Source organism: Oncorhynchus mykiss, chromosome 15 (genome assembly GCF_057628025.1).
Source record: "Oncorhynchus mykiss isolate SJ-2025 chromosome 15, ASM5762802v1, whole genome shotgun sequence".
Lineage (NCBI taxonomy): Eukaryota > Metazoa > Chordata > Actinopteri > Salmoniformes > Salmonidae > Oncorhynchus > Oncorhynchus mykiss.
This window is the reverse complement of record NC_143036.1, coordinates 14,010,001-14,036,843: the sequence shown is the minus strand read 5'-3', so window position 1 is coordinate 14,036,843 and position 26,843 is coordinate 14,010,001. Positions and strand designations below refer to the sequence as shown.

Below are 26,843 nucleotides of genomic sequence, written 5' to 3'. Positions count from 1 at the left end.
GACAGAACAGACAGAACAGAGAGAACAGAGAGAACAGACAGAACAGACAGAACAGACAGAACAGAAAGAACAGGCAGAGCAGACAGAGCAGACAGAGAAGACAGAACAGACAGAGAAGACAGAACAGACAGAGAAGACAGAACAGACAGAACAGACAGAACAGGCAGAGCAGACAGAACAGAGAGAACAGACAGAACAGACAGAACAGAGAGAACAGAGAGAACAGACAGAACAGACAGAACAGGCAGAGCAGACAGAACAGGCAGAGCAGACAGAACAGACAGAACAGGCAGAACAGACAGAACAGACAGAACAGAGAGAACAGACAGAACAGAGAGAACAGACAGAACAGAGAGAACAGACAGAACAGAGAGAACAGACAGAACAGACAGAACAGGACTTCCTCCACCACAACCACAGCTGAAAAAAGCACACTCTGCACTGCTCTGCACCAAAACACCCAAATGCCCTCTAAAAGCATTACAGCACCTCTGGCCATGCGGGACACTGTCAGTGGCCTGCCTGCCCTGAGTGATACAGATTCATCTCAATAAAGCATCCAAGGTTAGGGGATGGGGGTGTGCGGATATTGTATGGATTTTAACTAATGCATTATTAGGGGTTGCAAAAGGACATGTATACAGTGCATAGACACACGCACGGCTGATAATATTCCTTTAAAATAAAAAGTCACCAGCATTTATGAGGTTATGTCACATTATGTATCAATACAGTATTTGAGAGAAGGGAATTACAGCAGAGAGAGAGCGAGAGTGAGTGAGACAGAGAGAGACCCCTTGGGGGAGGTTGGATTGCAGTGTATATATTAGAGGGCAAACCAGAACAGAATGGTATTGTTCCAGGCCGCCTACATTACGCATATTATCGCATCATTATGTCATATTTCTGGGGTTCTAGTAATAGTAAACACTACTTCCGTTTTTATAGAGATCTAATACAGATCTGATAGCTCTAAAATCTATATAAATGCTGAACTGGATTTAACAATTTGGTCATCTGCGTAACGTGTCTTCCAAATTAGGCTACCTGGAACGCTACCATTATCCAATCTTTCTGCGCGAGGGATCGTCGTTCTGGCCGTCACCTGTTAACGTCACGGCAGCAACATTAGCATCCAGGCAGCAACGTTAAGACTTCCGTTTTTATATTTAGCCTTCAAAATAAAACTCTGCAATAATACGCTATGAGGATGATATGAAGTCAATCATTTTGCAGCTTTGCATAGTGCATAATGTTACAATTATGTTACAAAATTATAACTACATCGGGGGAAAACTAAAGATGATTACTAATTTATATAAGATAAATCATTTTATAAGGTGGAGCACATTGAGAAATTGTTGGAGCTAAAGTAAATGAATGTTAAGAACATATTGATCCCGCACTAAAGTCTATATATGGTGTTATTTCTTGGGGGACTGTGGTCTAAATACCCAGCAGCACGTTTTACTCCACCCATTCCATTGGTACCAATGCAATCCACTGTAGGCCTATAAATTACATATGGCCTTTTAGAGAAAAAGAGATGCTATGTGCTGATGTAAAAGTGAGGTTGGGATTACTCAGTAGGGTCTGTATAATCTATATATGGTGTTATTTCATGAGGGACTGAGGTTTAAATACCCAGCAACACTTTCTACTCCACACAATCCATTGGTCCCAAATGCAATACACTGTAGGCCTATAAATTACATAGGGTGAATTCAGAAAAAGTGGGTCATCATACAAACTGGGACTGCTTGATCCCGATGCTTTTATTTAATGGTCTGACAAGTGTAAATCAAAACTAGTGTTACTCAACCGTTGCAGAGAAATCACATGATCTAAATCACGTCACTTCATCTATGTGACGTCATAAAACAGGACAAAGCAAGCTTCAATTAGGAAGCTCACCCTGCGAAGCACATAGTAAGATCAGTGATGTAGCTTTTTATGTTTTTATGTTAAGGTTATAAAACTGTCATAAATAATGCACTGTGCCAAATTGTGATTTAAATGTGCATACTATGTACTGGCGCATCAAAATAAAATGTAAAAAGATGCCAATAATTATCTTTCAATTTTGTAATTCAGTCATTGTTTTAGTTGTCCCGCTTTACCGAGCGTAGTTATCTCAAGCGTAACAGTTGAATAGGCTTTTCCAATGGAGGAAAGAGATCAGTGTACATAGGTTAGGCAGCGCTCTGGTTCTTGTAGTACTGTTATCCTGTTTTGTACATGTATTCCAGAGTACAACGGCACCGAACTATAGTAGGCCTACAATTTACGTATGGTCCTGAATGAATCATCAATAATGATGAGTGAGAAATTTACAGACGCACAAATATCATACCACCCCAAAATGCTAACCTCCCCTGCTATTGTAATGGTGAGAGGTTAGCATTATCTTGGGGGTATGATATCTGTGCTTCTGTAACTTTTTCACTCATCATTATTCACGATTAATTCAGGACTATCCGTAATCATGGTAGCATCCACATTACAGTAGAAGTGTTAATAAGAAACATATTATATTCTTATTTACAATAAAAGTGAATCCAAAATTACACAATACATTACTTACCATTGATTTCTATTGGTCACAAAATAATACGAAACATAACCAAAACAAACTGCAAATTGCATCCAACATGTTTTTAGAGTCACACGATTGTTGTAATCATTGCGTGCTAGGAATTTGGAACCAAACACTAAACGGCTAACTACTTTAATACACATAAGTGAATTTGTACCAATACTTTGGGTCCTCTAAAATGGGTGGACTATGTACAAAAGTGCTGTAATTTCTAAACGGTTCACCCAATATGGACACAAATTCCCTCAAATTAAAGCGGACAGTCTGCACTTTAACGTCATAGTCATAGTGTATCATTTCAAATCCAAAATGTTGGATTACAGAGCCAAAACAACAACAACAATGTCACTGTCCCAATAATTACGGAGGACACTAGATTCTACAGACCCTAGTGAGTAGTGCTGCGTTCAAAACAGCTCTGAACTCTGAAAATGATTTGGTCAAATCATGACGCCAGTGAACTTCAGGTCAGAAAATTCGGAGCTATAGAAAGAGACCCGATTTCCAAAGTTGGAATTCAGAGTTGTATGACCGTTCAAATCGATTTTTCCCAGTCGGAGCTCGTTCTTTTTCGAGTTCCCAGTTGTTTTGAACGCAGAATAATCCCAGACCCACTTTTCCTCGGCACCTAGAAAAGTTTTCTCTCTATAAACGAATATGTATTTAATATACCGTGTATTGCATTGTGGGCATTTGTATATCATGAATAAATGCAGGTTAACTACAAATTTATACTATTAGAAAGGTGTAGTTAATTGCCGAAATTCCGCGACCCGGAAATAATGTTTTAGTGTTGCTGACGAGACGCTGATGTGCCACACACCCACTGACTGAGGAAGGCGTAGATGAAACGCTATCACCTCCCTCCTTTGAGCTGTCAGTTGACAGCGCAACACCGAGCCGGAAGCATCGTAGGAAATAACACAGATTTGATACACCGTAGATTTTAGATTTCTCCTCTTTGTCACTGCAATAACGGTTGGGACACTAGCATATTTTGGGGCTGACCAACGAACGCGTAAGAAACAGAAAATATAAAAGGACTGACTAGCTTTCTAGTTTAGCAAGCTATCGTTAGCTTTGGCCAGTGCAGCCGCTGCTCTGCAACAGCTAGCTAAGGACGGAGTGTGTAGTAGGCAGGCGAGCTCCGTTGGAATCTAAAACCTAAGGCAAATTGGAGTATCTAGCTAATACAGAAAAGACTACAGTTGTTTTTGATTGCTCGCTAGCTAAATGCAGAGTGTAGGTGATCATTGAGAGGCTACTCTCCCAGCTCCATAACGAACTGTCACAGACTGGGTGATATCCAGACAATTGCCACTAAAGATGGCTACAGCGAGCAGCATTGCCGCATCTATTGCGAGCAAGACGAAGAAGAAACACTTCGTGGCTCAAAAAGTGAAGCTTTTCCGAGCCAGCGACCCTCTGCTCAGCGTCCTCATGTGGGGAGTCAACCATTCGGTGAGTCTGTCCATTGGGGTTGGTTAGTGGTGGTCAAATCGATGTTTTCATGACCCTGTACTACTAAACATAACGTTAAACTAGCTAGAAATAGTGTCAGCTATGTGCCAAAGTGTGATTTGACTTGACAGACTCGAGACTGTCAGGCGCAAATCAGGGATGACGGCTAGCAGTAGTTATCGTCCTGGCAATGCAAATTTGCATCTTATCGCAACAGGCTTGATTTTAAATTCCACTTGGCAACAATTCACTTCTAACTAGTTAGCCTTTCAGAGGGTGTTGGATAGATTGTCTGTCGTGTCTCGATTCTCCATTACTTGCCACACTGACTTTGGTCAATGTGAATTGCTGATAGAACAGTTGTAATAATAATAGTCAACTCTGCACTCTTGATGTGACATACTACAAGTAGCTTAGTGTGTGGGTGGGTCAGTGGTATAAACTCTCCGAGCTCTCAGGGTCCAGTATCTTGAGAGAACAGATATTCCCATGTCAGAGAGCTTATCATCGATCCCTTCCTCAATGTCTCTTTCAGTCACTGTGACTGCACAGAAGGCACAGTTCGAGCCATATAGCCTAACATAGGCTCACTGTCCCAATGTTTCGTGACATAACATATTCATTTGCATTGGAACTAGAATGTTGCGATTGTTTGGGATATTGAAGTTCTAAACCAAAGTTTGCTGAATTCTTTAGCCTACATCTGAGTGTCTCTTCAAAATATGAATGATCACCATATTCACCATTCAATTCTCTCTGCAATGCTACACTGGCCTTTTTTAAAGGAAGAGATGTTTACTGTACGTGTTATATCTGGCATGCTAAATTGGAGGCTACAGACAAACTGAGGGGTTTTAAATAGTGAGCAGAGGTTATTTATTAGCTGGGCCTGAAATGATTACCCCAGCCCAGCCAGCAGACGAAACCAGAGTTTGCTTTAAACAGAAGGTTAGTCCAAGAATAAACTGTGTCTGTAAGTGTGAAGTGTTGGCCAGACAGTGGTGTTGCAGTTGCAAACCGTAGTCTGGCTTTTTTATGGCAGTTTTGGAGCAGTCTTTCAGGTTATGTCGATATAGGACTCGTTTTACTGTGGATATAGATACTTTTGTACCTGTTTCCTCCAGCATCTTCACAAGGTCCTTTGCTGCTGTTCTGGGATTGATTTGCACTTTTCGCACCAAAGTACATCCATCTCTTGGAGACAGAACGTGTCTCCTTCCTGAGCGGTATGATGGCTGCGTAGTCCCATTGTGTTTATACTTGGATACTATTGTTTGTACAGATGAACATGGTACCTTCAGGCGTTTGGAAATTGCTCCCAAGGATGAACCAGACTTGTGGAGGTCTACAATTTTTTTTTTCTGAGGTCTTGGCTGATTTCTTTTGATTTTCCCATGATGTCAAGCAATGAGACACTGAGTTTGATGGTAGGCCTTGAAATACACCCAATTCACTCAAATTATGTCAATTAGCCTATCAGAAGCTTCTAAAGCCATGACATAATTTTCTGGAATTTTCCAAACTGTTTAAAGGCACAGTCAACTTAGTGTATGTAAACTTCTGACCCACTGGAATTGTGATACAGTGAATTAGAAGTGAAATAATCTGTCTTTAAACAATTGTTGGAAAAATTACTTGTCATGCACAAAGTAGATGTCCTAACGGACTTGCCAGTTTGTAAACAAGACATTTGTGGAGTGGTTGAAAAACGAGTTTGAATGACTCCAACCTAAGTTTATCTAAACTTCCGACTTGTATCTCAACCAGCGTGTCACTACCACAACAGTTTAGCCCTACATGAAATTCTATCCCAGTGGTAGTTTGCTTCGCCAGGCTTGTCGTGACCACACCTTGGACTGGAATACTTATGTTAGCTCCAGAGAGGGCTGGCTCAGTGGGCTTATGTGGTCCTCTTTAGTCTCAGACAGTATCTGGGTTTGATTCCCAGCCAGCTAGCCCTAGCCTACATGTCCAAACCTTTGTGTTGTTGCATTGCCTAACATTCCACAGGGTGATGGATATAATAGTTTTATGCCAGAAACTGCTTGTTTTCCAGGTACCCACCTCCTGGTCACCAGTCTCTTTCTTGTGGACTTTACAACACTGCACTAACTGATCGGTTTAGAGTTTATTTCTTTCCGTACTGCTTAACCACTAGTTATTTTATTTGGGACTATAAAATGTTTTCAGTGTGAACTTAAACAACTAAAACCACATGTAATTAATGTTGTTTACATCATCTTTAAGAACTAACAACCACCAAAATACAAACTAGACAGGCAGAATGTAAAGAATGTCATGGCATGGAGCCCCCATTTAATTTAGTTATAATTTGAGTCCCTCAGATAGCATAAGAGAACAATCTCTCAGCCCCATGACAAAATGTGTAGATTTTCAGGAAATTTGCTTTAAAACAGCCAAATCCTTCCTCTGTGGCCAAGAGGGTCTGTAAAATGTTCAGTCGGAGACCACTCCATTGGCCACGCTCACTACCCCTACCCCTCCAACGCTAACTTTGCCACCTCTGCTATAAAATAAAAAAATCCTAGGGGAAACACTGTATTGAGGGTGATAGTTGAGGTTCTTGTAGAATTCTGGTTGGAAAAAGCCTGCTGATTGTGTGAGAGCTGCTGTCTTTCCCCAAGTTTGAGTAGGGGTCAGATGGAATGTCTGCTAGCGACAACACTGGAATGGAGAGAGGGGGAGGCCTGACAATGTGTACACACACACACACACACACACACACACACTCTCTGAGGCTGGCAAAGAAACAGAACCCTCCTTATCTCCTGAGAGACCCATCAATTAAACCCAGCACTTTCTGGAAACTCGCCAGCACTCTGCATTCCTGTTGCTGGAACATCAGGACCGACGTAGACAACTCAACTGGTAGACACTAGATGACCATGGTAGAGAGAACAGGGGAGTCACTATATGACCATGGTAGAGAGAACAGGGGAGTCACTAGATGGCCATGGTAGAGAGAACAGGGGAGTCACTAGATTACTTGATTTGATGCAGCACCTCTACCATAGGTCATTCAAATCACAAATTGCGTTTGTGATTTTAAAGCCTCGGCTGTGTGATTGGTGGTAGTGAGTGACAGCAGATGATAGTTGATAGTTCCCTCTCCACACGGGGGGATTAACAAACTCTGTCTGACACCTAAAGCCTCAGACATTCCTACTCTGTCTTAACACCCTGAGGATATAGGACTTAGTTTAGAGAGAGACACCCTGACTTTTGACATGCAGCCCAGCCGTTTTGCCGTCCAGCAACATCACAGGAACAGGAACCTGTGGCACTCCATCCATGGACAGGAGGATGAGAAATACTGTTTTCTAGAATGTCTGTACACCTCTGGTGAATCATCATACATACAGTGAGCAAAAAAAGTATTTGATCCCCTGCTGATTTTGTATGTTTGCCCACTGACAAAGAAATGATCAGTCTGTAAATTTAATGGTAGGTTTATTTGAACATTGAGTGACAGAATAACAACAAATAAATCCAGAAAAACACATGACAAAAATGTTATAAATTGATTTGCATTTTAATGAGGGAAATAAGTATTTGACCCCTCTGCAAAACATGACTTAGTACTTGGTGGCAAAACCCTTGTTGTAAGGTTGAGGCTGACGTTTGGCAACTCGACCCTTCGGCAAATCGAACCCCTCGCTCTCTCTCCTGCTGCCTATTCCTCCATCCCCCTCCCCCTCGCTCTCTCTCCTGCTGCCTATTCCTCTGTCCCTCTACCCCTCGCTCTCTGTCCTGCTGCCTATTCCTCCATCCCTCTACCCCTCGCTCTCTCTCCTGCTGCCTATTCCTCTGTCCCTCTACCCCTCGCTCTCTATCCTGCTGCCTATTCCTCCATCCCTCTACCCCTCGCTCTCTCTCCTGCTGCCTATTCCTGTCACTCTCCCCCTCGCTCTCTCTCCTGCTGCCTATTCCTCCATCCCTCTCCCCCTCGCTCTCTCTCCTGCTGCCTATTCCTCCATCCCTCTACCCCTCACTCTCTCTCCTGCTGCCTATTCCTCTGTCCCTCTCCCCCTCGCTCTCTCTCCTGCTGCCTATTCCTCTGTCCCTCTCCCCCTCGCTCTCTCTTCTGCTGCCTATTCCTCTGTCCCTCTACCCCTCGCTCTCTGTCCTGCTGCCTATTCCTCCATCCCTCTACCCCTCGCTCTCTCTCCTGCTGCCTATTCCTCCATCCCTCTCCCCCTCGCTCTCTCTCCTGCTGCCTATTCCTCCGTCCCTCTACCCCTCACTCTCTCTCCTGCTGCCTATTCCTCTGTCCCTCTACCCCTCACTCTCTCTCCTGCTGCCTATTCCTCCATCCCTCTACCCCTCGCTCTCTCTCCTGCTGCCTATTCCTCCATCCCTCTACCCCTCGCTCTCTCTCCTGCTGCCTATTCCTCTGTCCCTCTACCCCTCGCTCTCTCTCCTGCTGCCTATTCCTCCATCCCTCTACCCCTCGCTCTCTCTCCTGCTGCCTATTCCTCCATCCCTCTACCCCTCGCTCTCTCTCCTGCTGCCTATTCCTCCATCCCTCTACCCCTCACTCTCTCTCCTGCTGCCTATTCCTCCATCCCTCTACCCCTCGCTCTCTCTCCTGCTGCCTATTCCTCCATCCCTCTACCCCTCACTCTCTCTCCTGCTGCCTATTCCTCCATCCCTCTACCCCTCCCTCTCTCTCCTGCTGCCTATTCCTCCATCCCTCTACCCCTCGCTCTCTCTCCTGCTGCCTATTCCTCCATCCCTCTACCCCTTGCTCTCTCTCCCCCTGTCTTTCTGAGCCAGTGACTATGTCTGGGTCTGTGTGTGACGTAAGAGGCTGTTCCTATTAATAGCCACAGGATTGACCTACAACTATTATGTGGTGAATATGGATGAAGAACAGAATAGATGGGATCTCACAAAGGACCTGGATTCCCCAGGGACCAGCCGAGCACATTCAGTGTGTGGTGTACGTGTGTGTCTTTCCACATGGTCTGTCACTTCTTATGTCTGGGTGGTCGGGTTGGAGAGGGGCAACTTGATGAAGCAGGAGAGGTCGTCTTTTGTGCACAGTTGGGGTTAGGACCTCTGTTGCGCCCTCTACTCGTGTGTGTGTGTGTGTGTGTGTGTGTGTGTGTGTGTGTGTGTGTGTGTGTGTGAGAGACAGGTGTCCACTGTAGCATGGTGTAGAGCAGAGGGAAATAATGTTATGCCAGAGGAGACAAGGACATTGATTTAAAATATAGCTTTAGTCACCAGCAGTAGATATCCTAGTGCCCTCGTTGCCCTGCATGGCTATCAATGTGTGTACAGTAGGCCCCACCAGAAGTGAATGGTGTGTGTAAAATCACATTTTATTTGTCACATGCACCGAATGCAAAAGGTGTAGACCTTACTGTGAAATTCTTTCTTCCAAGCCCTTAAGCAACAAGGCAGAATTATTTTAAAAGTAAGAAAATATTTGCTAAAAATCTATATACACAGTACCAGTACCATCTACACAGTACCAGTACCATCTACACAGTACCAGTACCATATACACAGTACCAGTACCATCTACACAGTACCAGTACCATCTACACAGTACCAGTACCACAGTACCATCTACACAGTACCAGTACCATCTACACAGTACCAGTACCATATACACAGTACCAGTACCATCTACACAGTACCTGTACCATATACACAGTACCAGTACCACAGTACCATCTACACAGTACCAGTACCATCTACACAGTACCTGTACCATATACACAGTACCTGTACCATATACACAGTACCAGTACCATCTACACAGTACCAGTACCATCTACACAGTACCTGTACCATCTACACAGTACCAGTACCATCTACACAGTACCTGTACCATCTACACAGTACCAGTACCATCTACACAGTACCAGTACCATCTACACAGTACCTGTACCATCTACACAGTACCAGTACCATCTACACAGTACCAGTACCATCTACACAGTACCTGTACCATCTACACAGTACCTGTACCATATACACAGTACCTGTACCATATACACAGTACCAGTACCATATACACAGTACCAGTACCATCTACACAGTACCTGTACCATCTACACAGTACCAGTACCACAGTACCATCTACACAGTACCAGTACCATCTACACAGTACCAGTACCATATACACAGTACCAGTACCATATACACAGTACCAGTACCATATACACAGTACCAGTACCATCTACACAGTACCTGTACCATATACACAGTACCAGTACCACAGTACCATCTACACAGTACCAGTACCATATACACAGTACCTGTACCATATACACAGTACCAGTACCATCTACACAGTACCAGTACCATCTACACAGTACCAGTACCATCTACACAGTACCAGTACCATCTACACAGTACCAGTACCATATACACAGTACCTGTACCATCTACACAGTACCAGTACCATCTACACAGTACCAGTACCATCTACACAGTACCAGTACCACAGTACCATCTACACAGTACCAGTACCATCTACACAGTACCAGTACCATCTACACAGTACCAGTACCATCTACACAGTACCAGTACCATATACACAGTACCAGTACCATCTACACAGTACCAGTACCACAGTACCATCTACACAGTACCAGTACCACAGTACCATCTACACAGTACCAGTACCATCTACACAGTACCAGTACCATATACACAGTACCAGTACCATATACACAGTACCAGTACCATCTACACAGTACCAGTACCATCTACACAGTACCATATACACAGTACCATATACACAGTACCAGTACCATCTACACAGTACCAGTACCATCTACACAGTACCAGTACCATCTACACAGTACCAGTACCATATACACAGTACCAGCCAAAAGTTTGGACATACCTACTCATTCAAGGGCTTTTCTTATTTTTACTATTTTCTACATTGTAGAATAATAGTGAATACATCAAAACTGTGAAATAACACATATGGAATTATGTAGTAACCAAAAAAGTGTTAAACAAATCAAAATACATTTTAGATTCTTCAAAGTAGACACTTTCTCTTGACAACTTTGCACACTCTTGGCATTTTCTCAACCAGCTTGCCTGGAATGCATTTCCAAAAGTCTTGAAGGAGTTCCCACATAAGCTGAGCATTTGACTGCTTTTCCTTCACTCTGCGGTCCAACTCATCCCAAAACAAGGTGGTGTTGGTGGTGGTAGTAGTAGTACCTGGTGGTGGTGGTAGTAGTAGTAGTACCTGGTGGTGGTGGTAGTAGTAGTAGTACCTGGTGGTGGTGGTAGTAGTAGTAGTACCTGGTGGTGGTAGTAGTAGTAGTACCTGGTGGTGGTAGTAGTAGTAGTAGTAGTACCTGGTGGTGGTGGTAGTAGTACCTGGTGGTGGTGGTAGTAGTAGTAGTAGTATTAGTAGTACCTGGTGGTGGTGGTGGTGGTAGTAGTAGTACCTGGTGGTAGTAGTAGTACCTGGTGGTGGTGGTAGTAGTAGTACCTGGTGGTGGTGGTGGTAGTAGTAGTACCTGGTGGTGGTGGTAGTAGTAGTACCTGGTGGTGGTGGTGGTGGTAGTAGTACCTGGTGGTGGTAGTAGTACCTGGTGGTGGTGGTGGTAGTAGTAGTACCTGGTGGTGGTGGTGGTGGTGGTAGTAGTAGTAGTAGTACCTGGTGGTGGTGGTGGTGGTGGTGGTGGTGGTAGTAGTAGTAGTAGTACCTGGTGGTGGTGGTAGTAGTACCTGGTGGTGGTGGTGGTAGTAGTACCTGGTGGTGGTGGTAGTAGTACCTGGTGGTGGTGGTAGTAGTAGTACCTGGTGGTGGTGGTAGTAGTACCTGGTGGTGGTGGTAGTAGTACCTGGTGGTGGTGGTAGTAGTACCTGGTGGTGGTAGTAGTAGTAGTACCTGGTGGTGGTGGTGGTAGTAGTACCTGGTGGTGGTGGTGGTAGTAGTACCTGGTGGTGGTGGTGGTAGTAGTACCTGGTGGTGGTGGTGGTAGTAGTACCTGGTGGTGGTGGTGGTGGTAGTACCTGGTGGTGGTAGTAATGGTAGTAGTACCTGGTGGTGGTAGTAGTAGTACCTGGTGGTGGTGGTGGTGGTAGTACCTGGTGGTGGTAGTAGTAGTACCTGGTGGTGGTAGTAGTAGTACCTGGTGGTGGTGGTAGTAGTAGTACCTGGTGGTGGTGGTGGTAGTAGTACCTGGTGGTGGTGGTGGTAGTAGTACCTGGTGGTGGTGGTAGTAGTAGTACCTGGTGGTGGTGGTAGTAGTAGTACCTGGTGGTGGTGGTAGTAGTAGTACCTGGTGGTGGTAGTAGTAGTAGTACCTGGTGGTGGTGGTGGTAGTAGTAGTACCTGGTGGTGGTGGTGGTAGTAGTAGTACCTGGTGGTGGTGGTGGTAGTAGTACCTGGTGGTGGTGGTGGTAGTAGTACCTGGTGGTGGTGGTGGTAGTAGTAGTACCTGGTGGTGGTAGTAGTAGTAGTACCTGGTGGTGGTAGTAGTAGTACCTGGTGGTGGTGGTAGTAGTAGTACCTGGTGGTGGTAGTAGTACCTGGTGGTGGTGGTGGTGGTAGTAGTACCTGGTGGTGGTGGTGGTGGTAGTAGTACCTGGTGGTGGTGGTGGTAGTAGTACCTGGTGGTGGTGGTGGTAGTAGTAGTACCTGGTGGTGGTAGTAGTAGTAGTACCTGGTGGTGGTAGTAGTAGTACCTGGTGGTGGTGGTGGTAGTAGTACCTGGTGGTGGTGGTGGTAGTAGTACCTGGTGGTGGTGGTGGTAGTAGTAGTACCTGGTGGTGGTAGTAGTAGTAGTACCTGGTGGTGGTAGTAGTAGTACCTGGTGGTGGTGGTAGTAGTAGTACCTGGTGGTGGTAGTAGTACCTGGTGGTGGTGGTGGTGGTAGTAGTACCTGGTGGTGGTGGTAGTAGTAGTACCTGGTGGTGGTGGTAGTAGTAGTACCTGGTGGTAGTAATAGTAGTAGTACCTGGTGGTAGTAGTAGTACCTGGTGGTAGTAGTACCTGGTGGTAGTGGTAGTAGTACCTGGTGGTAGTGGTAGTAGTACCTGGTGGTAGTGGTAGTAGTACCTGGTGGTGGTGGTAGTAGTAGTAGTACCTGGTGGTGGTAGTAGTAGTAGTACCTGGTGGTGGTAGTAGTAGTAGTAGTACCTGGTGGTAGTAGTAGTAGTAGTACCTGGTGGTAGTAGTAGTAGTAGTACCTGGTGGTAGTAGTAGTACCTGGTGGTAGTAGTAGTTGGGGAGCCAGAAAATTGGGTTTGGGAGCCAGATAATTGAACTCTACACTAATAACGGGGTGATCCGTGTTTCTCTTAACATGGTAATCACTGAAATTAGACTGAATTATTCACCACCACCACCACCATAGGCTGGGCTGTTGTCTTGTGAGAGGAATGTTACTGTTACTATCGGGGTGCAGAAGACATAAGGTACTCAGACAGATTTCAAAGTGTTTACACTATTTGATTCATCACATGTAGTTGTTCCAAGACAGGTGAGTTAGCCGTTTTTTATAACCACTAACTCTGCATTCTGCGTCCCTTCATGGGATTGCCCTGATTTGTACGTAGTTCCACCAATGAAATGTGCTGGATCTGGGTGTGCTTACTAGCCTGAACCATTGAGGTGGCATCTGGTTTAGAGCAGAATATCTGTCACTGCTGCTAGGATAGATTGCATAACTGGTCAACTTTCTGAATCTGTCCCTTTTTCTAGTTGCACATCAGATGAGTCACTAAGCACCAGCTGCTCTAGTAGGACTGTGACTGTATGGAAATGTCTAGCCTACAGGTAACTGCCAAAATGAAAGGTACACTGACAGTGTCTTAATCGGGCGTTGGGTCACCATGGGCCAGAACAACTTCAATGGACCTTGGCATAGATTCTTCAAGTGTCTGGAACTCTATTGTAGGGATGCGACACCCTTATTCCACAATAAATTCTGTACGTTTTTGTTGATGGCCGGTGGAAAACGCTGTCTCGGAATCCCTCCAGAATCTCCCAGAAGTGTTCAATGGTGTTGAGATCTGTTGACTGACACGCACGCAACATTAAACTGTTGATTTGTTAACACTAGATGACTGATAGGGGGTGCTGTGTTCAAGCCAATGTGCCTCCATCTTAGCATTCCTTCTCCATTGTAAAAAATATTTAGGAAGTTATAGAAATGCATTTATTAATGTCTACAATCATTTTTGGCAAGTATATTCTATTACGGACACCTTCATACATGTTTTAATTTTCAAAGATTTTACTGAGTTACAGTTCATATTGTTATTTTATTTAACCGTTATTTAAAAAGTTTGGATCGTGGATCAGAAAACCAGACAATATCTGCTGTGACCACCATTTTACTCTTGCAGAGTGACACATCTCCTTCACATAGAGTTGATCAGGCTATTGATTGTGGAATGTTGTCCCACTCCTCTTCAATGGCTGTGCCAAGTTGCTGGATATTGGTGGGAACTGGAACACGCTGTCGTACGCATCGATCCAGAGCATCCCAAACATGCTCAATGGGTGACATGTCAATGAGTATGCAGGTCATGGAAGAACTGGGACATTTTCAGCTTCCAGGAGTTGTGTACAGATCCTTGTGACATGGGGATGTGCATTATCATGCTGAAACATGAAGTGATGGCACCACAATGGGCCTCAGGATCTCGTCACGGTATGTCTGTACATTCAAATTGCCATCTATAAAATGCAATTGAGTTTGTGGTCTGTAGCTTGTGCCTGCCCGTACCATAACCCCACCGACACCGAGGAGCACTCTGTTCACAACGTTGACATCAGCAAACCACTCGCCCACTCAACGCCATACACGTGGTCTGATGTTGTGAGGCCGGTTGGGCGTACTACCAAATTCTCTAAAATTAATAGATCCTAGAGGCGGCTTATGGTTGAGAAAAGAGCATGCAACAGCTCTGGTGGACATTCCTGCAGTCAGCATGCCAGTTGGACGCTCCCTCTAAACTTGAGACATCTGTGGCATTGTGTGACAAAACTGCACATTTTAGAGTGGCCTTTTATTGTCCCCAGCATGCAGTTTAATCAGCTTCTTGATATGCCACACCTGTCAGTTGGATGGATTATCTTGACAAAGGAGAAATGCTCACTAACAAGGATGTACACAAAGTTGTACATGACATTTTGAGAGAAATACGTTTATTGTGCGTATGAAAACGTGTTTTCTTTCCGTTCATGAAAAATGGGACCAACACTTTAAATGTTGTTTTTTATGTTTTGGTTCGTTGGATATTATGTGAGCTAAACATAATGTTACTGTCCCCACGACAACAGCAAATATACTTAAATGCATGTCATTTTGTCCTTAATTGAAATAGTGTAGAATTCCATTCATTCCTATGGAGAACTGCTCCTACTAAGGAGTACCAATATGGCTGACCGATGGCTTCAGACCCTCTGAATGGCCAATACATGGCATCAGCAATCCTGGGGTTTAAATTACATCGTTGCTTTACACATCACTGCGTGTCGGTCGGTCGGAGAGCTGCGTGTCGGTCGGTCGGAGAGCTGCGTGTCGGTCGGTCGGAGAGCTGCGTGTCGGTCGGTCGGAGAGCTGCGTGTCGGTCGGTCGGTCGGAGAGCTGCGTGTCGGTCGGTCGGTCGGAGAGCTGCGTGTCGGTCGGTCGGTCGGAGAGCTGCGTGTCGGTCGCTCGGTCGGAGAGTTGCGTGTCGGTCGGTCGGAAAGCTGCGTGTCGGTCGGAAAGCTGCGTGTCGGTCGCTCGGTCGGAGAGCTGCGTGTCGGTCGGTCGGAGAGCTGCGTGTCGGTCGGTCGGTCGGTCGGAGAGCTGCGTGTCGGTCGGTCGGAGAGCTGCGTGTCGGTCGGTCGGAGAGCTGCGTGTCGGTCGGAGAGCTGCGTGTCGGTCGGAGAGCTGCGTGTCGGTCGGTCGGTCGGAGAGCTGCGTGTCGGTCGGTCGGTCGGAGAGCTGCGTGTCGGTCGGTCGGTCGGAGAGCTGCGTGTCGGTCGGTCGGTCGGTCGGAGAGCTGCGTGTCGGTCGGTCGGTCGGAGAGCTGCGTGTCGGTCGGAGAGCTGCGTGTCGGTCGGGCGGTCGGAGAGCTGCGTGTCGGTCGCTCGGTCGGAGAGCTGCGTGTCGGTCGGTCGGAAAGCTGCGTGTCGGTCGCTCGTTCGGAGAGCTGCGTGCCGGTCGGTCGGGGTAGCGGTGTGTCGGTCGTTCAGAGAGCTGTGTGTTGTTCAGAGAGCTGTGGGTCTGTCTGTCAGAGAGTGTTATGAGTGAGAGCGAGAGAGAGTGAAGCCTCTGTGTGCTGACTGAGTTCCTCTCCCACTTCCTGTCCACCGGGGCACGGAGCTTGCTCACTCCGCTCTGTGTCGGAAACACCAGACTCTGTCACCAAGGCGACGACGAACAGGAAGTGGCACTGTGAAAGTTGGCCGGGCTGAGCGAGTGAAATAGAGAGAGATAAGAGACTGACGTGTGGAGTCATCATCAGAGGAGGAGATTAAACGCAACATGAACATGAGGCCTGCAGTCGTCACCACTTTGCTTCACTCAGAGTTGATTTGAACAAGCCAAGGAATACAGTGACTACCATGCGTCCCAAACAGCCCTCTATTCCCTTTATATTTCACTTCTTTTGACTTTGCTAGGGCCCATAGGGCACTGTAAAGGGGGTAGGGTGCCATTAGGGACACAGCCATAGACCGGCCCCGTCGGGCTACTCATCCTGGAGGTCTGGAGAATGCTGTTCTCTGTGGTTCTCTTCATTCTGAGCTAAATCCTGTCTGACTGAACAGATGAATGCGTCATGATGATATAATTCTACAGAGAGATTAGTAATCCTGCTTCCTTAAAGGGAGAGATTTGTAGTCTGTCACCGTCAGCCCCCAGAATACATTGCTGGTGCTTCCTGCCACTGCTGTCCTCCTGAAGGTTGGCCCAGTGCCATGTGTGTGTGTGCAGGGGCATTGTCTTCTCTCCTGCCTCTGTACTGTGTGTGAAACAGAGCTTTGTGATGTGGTGACGTCTCCTGAAGTACTCAGGATGCATCAGTCTCTGCGTGACGTTGTTGCCTGGCACCCCACATCACTGAATGTATGTCTCTCTCTCTCTCTCTCTCTCTCTCTCTCTCTCTCTCTCTCTCTCTCTCTCTCAGTAGTCGGTCTCATTAACATCCAAGTTCCATCATCAATTTTCTGCCCCCTTCTGAAGTCCACTTGCTTCCTCTCCTTGTCTCCTTTCGTCCTGTACCAGATACTGGTTAAGCTGCAGCCTCAATGGCTATCTCTCTGTCTCTCTCTCTTAATTCAATTCAATAAATGCTTTATTGGCATAAATGGGTAGTTTGGTCGTTCATGTCATTTCAGCAAACCATGACCATCTCAGATTGTTCTAAAATCATTCCTGTAGTTCTGTAGAAACAGCTGATTAGCATTCCTGCAACATTATTTTGTTGAAATATCATTGTATCTCTGAGAAATTAAGCTGATTGATTGCACCCAAGTTAATAATTTTAAATTATAGGATTCATATTATATTTAATAAATATAATACCTAACATCCCATTTCAACAAACTTTTTTTCCTGAGTAATCCAAAGAAACTCAAAACCCACCGATGAACCCTCCAGTCCCCAGGCCAGTCCCACAGGGACAAGACGTATATAACATCAGTCCTGTCTGACCAGTAGTATGGAGCTGTGTCTCAGAGCATATTGTTTCTTCATCCTATATAATGTATTCCCAGTGAATTTGGGGATGTTTTTCCCCTCTTCTGACAATATAGTCATTGAAATTCTTATGTTTATGTCTCTTCCTGTTATTACCAGGTTCTGACCACTAGATGGGGCTTGGGATGAGTTATTATTCTACAATGTAGAAAATAATATAAATAAAATAAACCCTTGAATGAGTAGATGTCAGAACCTTTGACTGGTACTGTATATTTCAACAGAAACAATTATGCATGGGAAGTAATACACCAAAAATGTAAATAATAGCAACAATTGTCAAATTTGAATATACAAGGGCTCATGTGTATGACATGGCAGGATCTATCGTCTGTTATTATGACATGGCAGGATCTATCGTCTGTTATTATGACATGGCAGGATCTATCGTCTGTTATTATGACATGGCAGGATCTATCGTCTGTTATTATGACATGGCAGGATCTATCGTCTGTTATTATGACATGGCAGGATCTATCGTCTTATTATGACATGGCAGGATCTATCGTCTGTTATTATGACAGGCCAGGATCTATCGTCTGTTATTATTTTTTTTTTTTTTTTTTATTTCACCTTTATTTAACCAGGTAGGCTAGTTGAGAACAAGTTCTCATTTGCAACTGCGACCTGGCCAAGATAAGGCATAGCAGTGTGAACAGACAACACAGAGTTACACATGGAGTAAACAATTAACAAGTCAATAACACAGTAGAAAAAAAGGGGAGTCTATATATACATTGTGTGCAAAAGGCATGAGGTAGGCAAATAATTACAATTATGCAGATTAACACTGGAGTGATAAATGATCAGATGGTTATGTACAGGTAGAGATATTGGTGTGCAAAAGAGCAGAAAAATAAAAATAAATAAATAAAAACAGTATGGGGGTGAGGTAGGTGAAAATGGGTGGGCTATTTACCAATAGACTATGTACAGCTGCAGCGATCGGTTAGCTGCTCAGATAGCAGATGTTTGAAGTTGGTGAGGGAGATAAAAGTCTCCAACTTCAGCGATTTTTGCAATTCGTTCCAGTCACAGGCAGCAGAGAACTGGAACGAAAGGCGGCCAAATGAGGTGTTGGCTTTAGGGATGATCAGTGAGATACACCTGCTGGAGCGCGTGCTACGGATGGGTGTTGCCATCGTAACCAGTGAACTGAGATAAGGCGGAGCTTTACCTAGCATGGACTTGTAGATGACCTGGAGCCAGTGGGTCTGGCGACGAATATGTAGCGAGGGCCAGCCGACTAGAGCATACAAGTCGCAGTGGTGGGTGGTATAAGGTGCTTTAGTGACAAAACGGATGGCACTGTGATAAACTGCATCCAGTTTGCTGAGTAGAGTGTTGGAAGCAATTTTGTAGATGACGTCGCCGAAGTCGAGGATCGGTAGGATAGTCAGTTTTACTAGGGTAAGTTTGGCGGCGTGAGTGAAGGAGGCTTTGTTGCGGAATAGAAAGCCGACTCTTGATTTGATTTTCGATTGGAGATGTTTGATATGGGTCTGGAAGGAGAGTTTAGAGTCTAGCCAGACACCTAGGTACTTATAGATGTCCACATATTCAAGGTCGGAACCATCCAGGGTGGTGATGCTGGTCAGGCGTGCGGGTGCAGGCAGCGAACGGTTGAAAAGCATGCATTATGACAGGCCAGGATCTATCGTCTGTTATTATGACAGGCCAGGATCTATCGTCTGTTATTATGACAGGCCAGGATCTATCGTCTGTTATTATGACAGGCCAGGATCTATCGTCTGTTATTATGACAGGCCAGGATCTATCGTCTGTTATTATGACAGGCCAGGATCTATCGTCTGTTATTATGACAGGCCAGGATCTATCGTCTGTTATTATGACAGGCCAGGATCTATCGTCTGTTATTATGACAGGCCAGGATCTATCGTCTGTTATTATGACAGGCCAGGATCTATCGTCTGTTATTATGACAGGCCAGGATCTATCGTCTGTTATTATGACAGGCCAGGATCTATCGTCTGTTATTATGACAGGCCAGGATCTATCGTCTGTTATTATGACAGGCCAGGATCTATCGTCTGTTATTATGACAGGCCAGGATCTATCGTCTGTTATTATGACAGGCCAGGATCTATCGTCTGTTATTATGACAGGCCAGGATCTATCGTCTGTTATTATGACAGGCCAGGATCTATCGTCTGTTATTATGACATGGCAGGATCTATCGTCTGTTATTATGACATGGCAGGATCTATCGTCTGTTATTATGACATGGCAGGATCTATCGTCTGTTATTATGACAGGCCAGGATCTATCGTCTGTTATTATGACAGGCCAGGATCTATCGTCTGTTATTATGACAGGCCAGGATCTATCGTCTGTTATTATGACATGGCAGGATCTATCGTCTGTTATTATGACATGGCAGGATCTATCGTCTGTTATTATGACATGGCAGGATCTATCGTCTGTTATTATGACAGGCCAGGATCTATCGTCTGTTATAATGACATGGCAGGATCTATCGTCTGTTATTATGACAGGCCAGGACATCATCGGCAACAAGATCTGCTGTCTCTACCTTTTCCCTAACAAAATGCAAATGTTCCCCTCAACAGGCAGTTAAAGACATTCTGCAATTCTTTCTTTAAATTTCAGGAGGTAAATACCTCTGAGTCATATGTGGTGTAGGAAGTGCTGCTCATTCTCTTGTTTACCTGCCCCGCAGTGCTTCGTCTTCTCTGATCCTCATGTTTTTCTGTGGCGTCCTGTCTCTATTGCCAGGCTATGGTCACTGACTCTAAATTGTTAATGTTTTCCTTTGAGTTCTTAGATTTTTGACAAGGTGTTGTGCTAATTTGATTATCTCTATTTAGAATTTTAGGATTTCGTTTTGCCAGTAAATAGTGTATGTAATTTGGTTCGAGGTTTCTATTTGTTTGAATTTAGTTATTTGTGGTCGAATAGTTGAATTTAGCTGCCGCTTTTGGGCCATTTTCTCTGTCTGTGTCTGTCCTACTTAAGGGCTTTATTGGCATGGGAAACATATATGTTTAGGGCAAAAATAACCATACAATAGCATAGAGGACATTAGGGTGACGGGTGGCCTGGTCGGCTAGAGGCGGGTGGCCTGGTCGGCTAGAGGCGGGTGGCCTGGTCGGCTAGAGGCGGGTGGCCTGGTCGGCTAGAGGCGGGTGGCCTGGTCGGCTAGAGGCGGGTGGCCTGGTCGGCTAGAGGCGGGTGGCCTGGTCGGCTAGAGGCGGGTGGCCTGGGCGGTTAGAGTGTTGGACTAGTAATCGAAAGGTTGCAAGATCGAATCCCCGAGCTGACAAGGCAGTTAACCCACTGTTCCTAGGCCGTCTTTGAAAATAACAATTTGTTCTTAACTGACTTGCCTAGTGAAATAAAGATTTAAAATATAAAAATGTGCATGTTGCTTGATCTGTCCCTCCGTCTTGCTATCTCAATTCAAAGTGCTTTATTGGCATGGGAAGCATATGTTAATAGATAATAGACAAAAGTGAAGTAAACAATGAACAGTAAACATTAGTCACAAAAGGCCCAAAAGAATAGAGACATTTCAAATGTCATATTGTGTGTATATGTATGTATGTGTGTGTGTGTGTGTGTGTGTGTGTTACAACACTGTATATAATGTGCAAATAGTTAAAGTACAAAAGGGAAAATAAATCAACATAAATATGGGTTGTATTTACAATGGTCTCTCGTGTGTGTGGTGTGATCTAGTTTACCTAATCAGTGTTTCTGGATCATTTGTATGTAGATAAACTGAGAAGCTCAGATCTGGTGACATTTTTTTTTAAAGGACTTACTTTCTACTCCAAAATGAATGTAAATATAATTAGGTAGCTCTAAAATCCTGCTGTCTGGAGGCTCGCTAGACTACAACTCTGTCCCTGCCTCCTCCTCCGACACTCTGTGTTAGATTCTAAAAATCATGTGTTTCACAGTTCTCTGCAGTAGAAATGCAGAATGTCTAGTCAAGGTGATTGTTGGCCGCAGTAGATGGGTTCTTAGCCTTTAGGCATTGGTACTGGGCTGGAACCAAAGCCTGCACAACCAGGATGTTGATCACTGAGGTAACGAGGCAGAGGAAGGGGATGTGATGAGGATAGAGGTCAGAGGTGCTGTATGCTCATCTAGATTCAAGGAAAAGGTCTCTGTTCTAACAGTCCAAACTGATGGGATTTTATGTTTAGTCACTATTCTACAAATACATGATTCTGTCTCTCCGGCTCTGTCTCAGATCAATGAGTTGAGCCATGTTCAGATCCCCATCATGTTGATGCCTGATGACTTCAAGGCCTACTCCAAGATTAAGGTGGACAATCACCTCTTCAACAAGTAAGTGTGTATACACACACACACACTAATCCAGCCATTTCCCAAACTAGGTGTCACAACCGTGATTTAAAAATAGTTTTGCGAGAGAAACGGCAGTTTCTGTTTTCATTCATACAAATGTGACTGTATCTTTTGAGCGGTTTAAACTACAACATATTATGACCTCAGGAACACGTATGTCTGTTTCCCTCTACAATGACCCCAACACAGGAACACGTATGTCTGTTTCCCTCTACAATGACCCCAACACTGGAACACGTATGTCTGTTTCCCTCTACAATGACCCCAGGAACACGTATGTCTGTTTCCCTCTACAATGACCCCAGGAACACGTATGTCTGTTTCCCTCTACAATGACCCCAACACTGGAACACGTATGTCTGTGTCCCTCTACAATGACCCCAACACTGGAACACGTATGTCTGTTTCCCTCTACAATGACCCCAACACTGGAACACGTATGTCTGTTTCCCTCTACAATGACCCCAACACTGGAACACGTATGTCTGTTTCCCTCTACAATGACCCCAACACTGGAACACGTATGTCTGTTTCCCTCTACAATGACCCCAACACTGGAACACGTATGTCTGTTTCCCTCTACAATGACCCCAACACTGGAACACGTATGTCTGTTTCCCTCTACAATGACCCCAACACAGGAACACGAGACTCTCAGGAACACGTATGTCTGTTTCCCTCTACAATGACCCCAACACTGGAACACGTATGTCTGTTTCCCTCTACAATGACCCCAACACTGGAACACGTATGTCTGTTTCCCTCTACAATGACCCCAACACAGGAAGACGAGACTCTCAGGAACACGTATGTCTGTTTCCCTCTACAATGACCCCAACACTGGAACACGTATGTCTGTTTCCCTCTACAATGACCCCAACACTGGAACACGTATGTCTGTTTCCCTCTACAATGACCCCAACACAGGAAGACGAGACTCTCAGGAACACGTATGTCTGTTTCCCTCTACAATGACCCCAACACTGGAAGACGAGACTCTCAGGAACACGTATGTCTGTTTCCCTCTACAATGACCCCAACACTGGAACACGTATGTCTGTTTCCCTCTACAATGACCCCAACACTGGAACACGTATGTCTGTTTCCCTCTACAATGACCCCAACACTGGAAGACGAGACTCTCAGGAACACGTATGTCTGTTTCCCTCTACAATGACCCCAACACAGGAACACGTATGTCTGTTTCCCTCTACAATGACCCCAACACTGGAACACGTATGTCTGTGTCCCTCTACAATGACCCCAACACTGGAACACGTATGTCTGTTTCCCTCTACAATGACCCCAACACTGGAACACGTATGTCTGTTTCCTTATACAATGACCCCAACACTGGAAGACGAGACTCTCAGGAACACGTATGTCTGTTTCCCTCTACAATGACCCCAACACAGGAACACGTATGTCTGTTTCCCTCTACAATGACCCCAACACTGGAAGACGAGACTCTCAGGAACACGTATGTCTGTTTCCCTCTACAATGACCCCAACACAGGAACACGTATGTCTGTTTCCCTCTACAATGACCCCAACACAGGAACACGTATGTCTGTTTCCCTCTACAATGACCCCAACACTGGAACACGTATGTCTGTTTCCCTCTACAATGACCCCAACACTGGAACACGTATGTCTGTTTCCCTCTACAATGACCCCAGGAACACGTATGTCTGTTTCCCTCTACAATGACCCCAACACTGGAAGACGAGACTCTCAGGAACACGTATGTCTGTTTCCCTCTACAATGACCCCAACACAGGAACACGTATGTCTGTTTCCCTCTACAATGACCCCAACACTGGAAGACGAGACTCTCAGGAACACGTATGTCTGTTTCCCTCTACAATGACCCCAACACTGGAACACGTATGTCTGTTTCCCTCTACAATGACCCCAACACTGGAAGACGAGACTCTCAGGAACACGTATGTCTGTTTCCCTCTACAATGACCCCAACACAGGAACACGTATGTCTGTTTCCCTCTACAATGACCCCAACACTGGAAGCCGTATGTCTGTTTCCCTCTACAATGACCCCAACACTGGAAGACGTATGTCTGTTTCCCTCTACAATGACCCCAACACTGGAACACGTATGTCTGTTTCCCTCTACAATGACCCCAACACTGGAAGACGAGACTCTCAGGAACACGTATGTCTGTTTCCCTCTACAATGACCCCAACACAGGAACACGTATGTCTGTTTCCCTCTACAATGACCCCAACACTGGAAGACGAGACTCTCAGGAACACGTATGTCTGTTTCCCTCTACAATGACCCCAACACTGGAACACGTATGTCTGTTTCCCTCTACAATGACCCCAACACTGCAAGACGAGACTCTCAGGAACACGTATGTCTGTTTCCCTCTACAATGACCCCAACACTGGAACACGTATGTCTGTTTCCCTCTACAATGACCCCAACACTGGAACACGTATGTCTGTGTCCCTCTACAATGACCCCAACACTGGAACACGTATGTCTGTTTCCCTCTACAATGACCCCAACACTGGAACACGTATGTCTGTTTCCCTCTACAATGACCCCAACACTGGAAGACGAGACTCTCAGGAACACGTATGTCTGTTTCCCTCTACAATGACCCCAACACTGGAAGACGAGACTCTCAGGAACACGTATGTCTGTTTCCCTCTACAATGACCCCAACACTGGAACACGAGACTCTCAGGAACACGTATGTCTGTTTCCCTCTACAATGACCCCAACACTGGAACACGAGACTCTCAGGAACACGTATGTCTGTTTCCCTCTACAATGACCCCAACACTGGAAGACGTATGTCTGTTTCCCTCTACAATGACCCCAACACTGGAAGACGTATGTCTGTTTCCCTCTACAATGACCCCAACACTGGAACACGTATGTCTGTGTCCCTCTACAATGACCCCAACACTGGAACACGTATGCCTGTTTCCCTCTACAATGACCCCAACACTGGAACACGTATGTCTGTTTCCCTCTACAATGACCCCAACACTGGAAGCCGTATGTCTGTTTCCCTCTACAATGACCCCAACACAGGAACACGTATGTCTGTTTCCCTCTACAATGACCCCAACACTGGAACACGTATGCCTGTTTCCCTCTACAATGACCCCAACACAGGAACACGTATGTCTGTTTCCCTCTACAATGACCCCAACACTGGAAGACGAGACTCTCAGGATCACGTATGTCTGTTTCCCTCTACAATGACCCCAACACTGGAACACGTATGTCTGTTTCCCTCTACAATGACCCCAACACAGGAACACGTATGTCTGTTTCCCTCTACAATGACCCCAACACTGGAACACGTATGTCTGTTTCCCTCTACAATGACCCCAACACTGGAACACGAGACTCTCAGGAACACGTATGTCTGTTTCCCTCTACAATGACCCCAACACAGGAACACGTATGTCTGTTTCCCTCTACAATGACCCCAACACTGGAACACGTATGTCTGTTTCCCTCTACAATGACCCCAACACTGGAACACGTATGTCTGTGTCCCTCTACAATGACCCCAACACTGGAACACGTATGTCTGTTTCCCTCTACAATGACCCCAACACAGGAACACGTATGTCTGTTTCCCTCTACAATGACCCCAACACTGGAAGACGAGACTCTCAGGAACACGTATGTCTGTTTCCCTCTACAATGACCCCAACACAGGAACACGTATGTCTGTTTCCCTCTACAATGACCCCAACACTGGAAGACGAGACTCTCAGGATCACGTATGTCTGTTTCCCTCTACAATGACCCCAACACTGGAACACGTATGTCTGTTTCCCTCTACAATGACCCCAACACAGGAACACGAGACTCTCAGGAACACGTATGTCTGTTTCCCTCTACAATGACCCCAACACTGGAACACGTATGTCTGTTTCCCTCTACAATGACCCCAACACTGGAACACAAGACTCTCAGGAACACGTATGTCTGTTTCCCTCTACAATGACCCCAACACAGGAACACGTATGTCTGTTTCCCTCTACAATGACCCCAACACTGGAACACGTATGTCTGTTTCCCTCTACAATGACCCCAACACTGGAACACGTATGTCTGTTTCCCTCTACAATGACCCCAACACTGGAAGACGAGACTCTCAGGAACACGTATGTCTGTTTCCCTCTACAATGACCCCAACACAGGAACACGTATGTCTGTTTCCCTCTACAATGACCCCAACACTGGAACACGTATGTCTGTTTCCCTCTACAATGACCCCAACACTGGAACACGTATGCCTGTTTCCCTCTACAATGACCCCAACACAGGAACACGTATGTCTGTTTCCCTCTACAATGACCCCAACACTGGAAGACGAGACTCTCAGGAACACGTATGTCTGTTTCCCTCTACAATGACCCCAACACTGGAACACGTATGCCTGTTTCCCTCTACAATGACCCCAACACTGGAACACGTATGTCTGTTTCCCTCTACAATGACCCCAACACAGGAACACGTATGTCTGTTTCCCTCTACAATGACCCCAACACTGGAACACGTATGCCTGTTTCCCTCTACAATGACCCCAACACTGGAAGACGAGACTCTCAGGAACACGTATGAGTTTCCTGTTTCTGTCTACAATGACCCCAACACAGGAAGACGAGACTCTCAGGAACACGTATGTCTGTGTCCTTATACAATGACCACAAGACCAGGCACT

At 45.5% G+C, this 26,843-nt stretch overlaps 1 protein-coding gene across 6 annotated transcripts in view; it reads left to right on the top strand.

Annotated features, from left to right (window-relative positions):
* Positions 1–568: 568 nt before the first annotated feature.
* The window catches only part of LOC110515851 (phosphatidylinositol 5-phosphate 4-kinase type-2 alpha), a 47,738-nt gene continuing 21,463 nt past the window's right edge, over positions 569–26,843 (top strand). For all 6 annotated transcript variants that reach the window (XR_016486543.1, XR_016486542.1, XR_016486541.1 and 3 more), the window contains exons 1-2: positions 569–4,057; positions 22,007–22,104. Coding sequence is in view for 3 of the 6 variants with exons in the window: in XM_036943734.2 (XP_036799629.1) it covers positions 3,923–4,057; positions 22,007–22,104 (233 nt within the window). In the remaining 3 variants the exon portion in view is untranslated. The remainder of the gene's footprint in view (positions 4,058–22,006; positions 22,105–26,843) is intronic.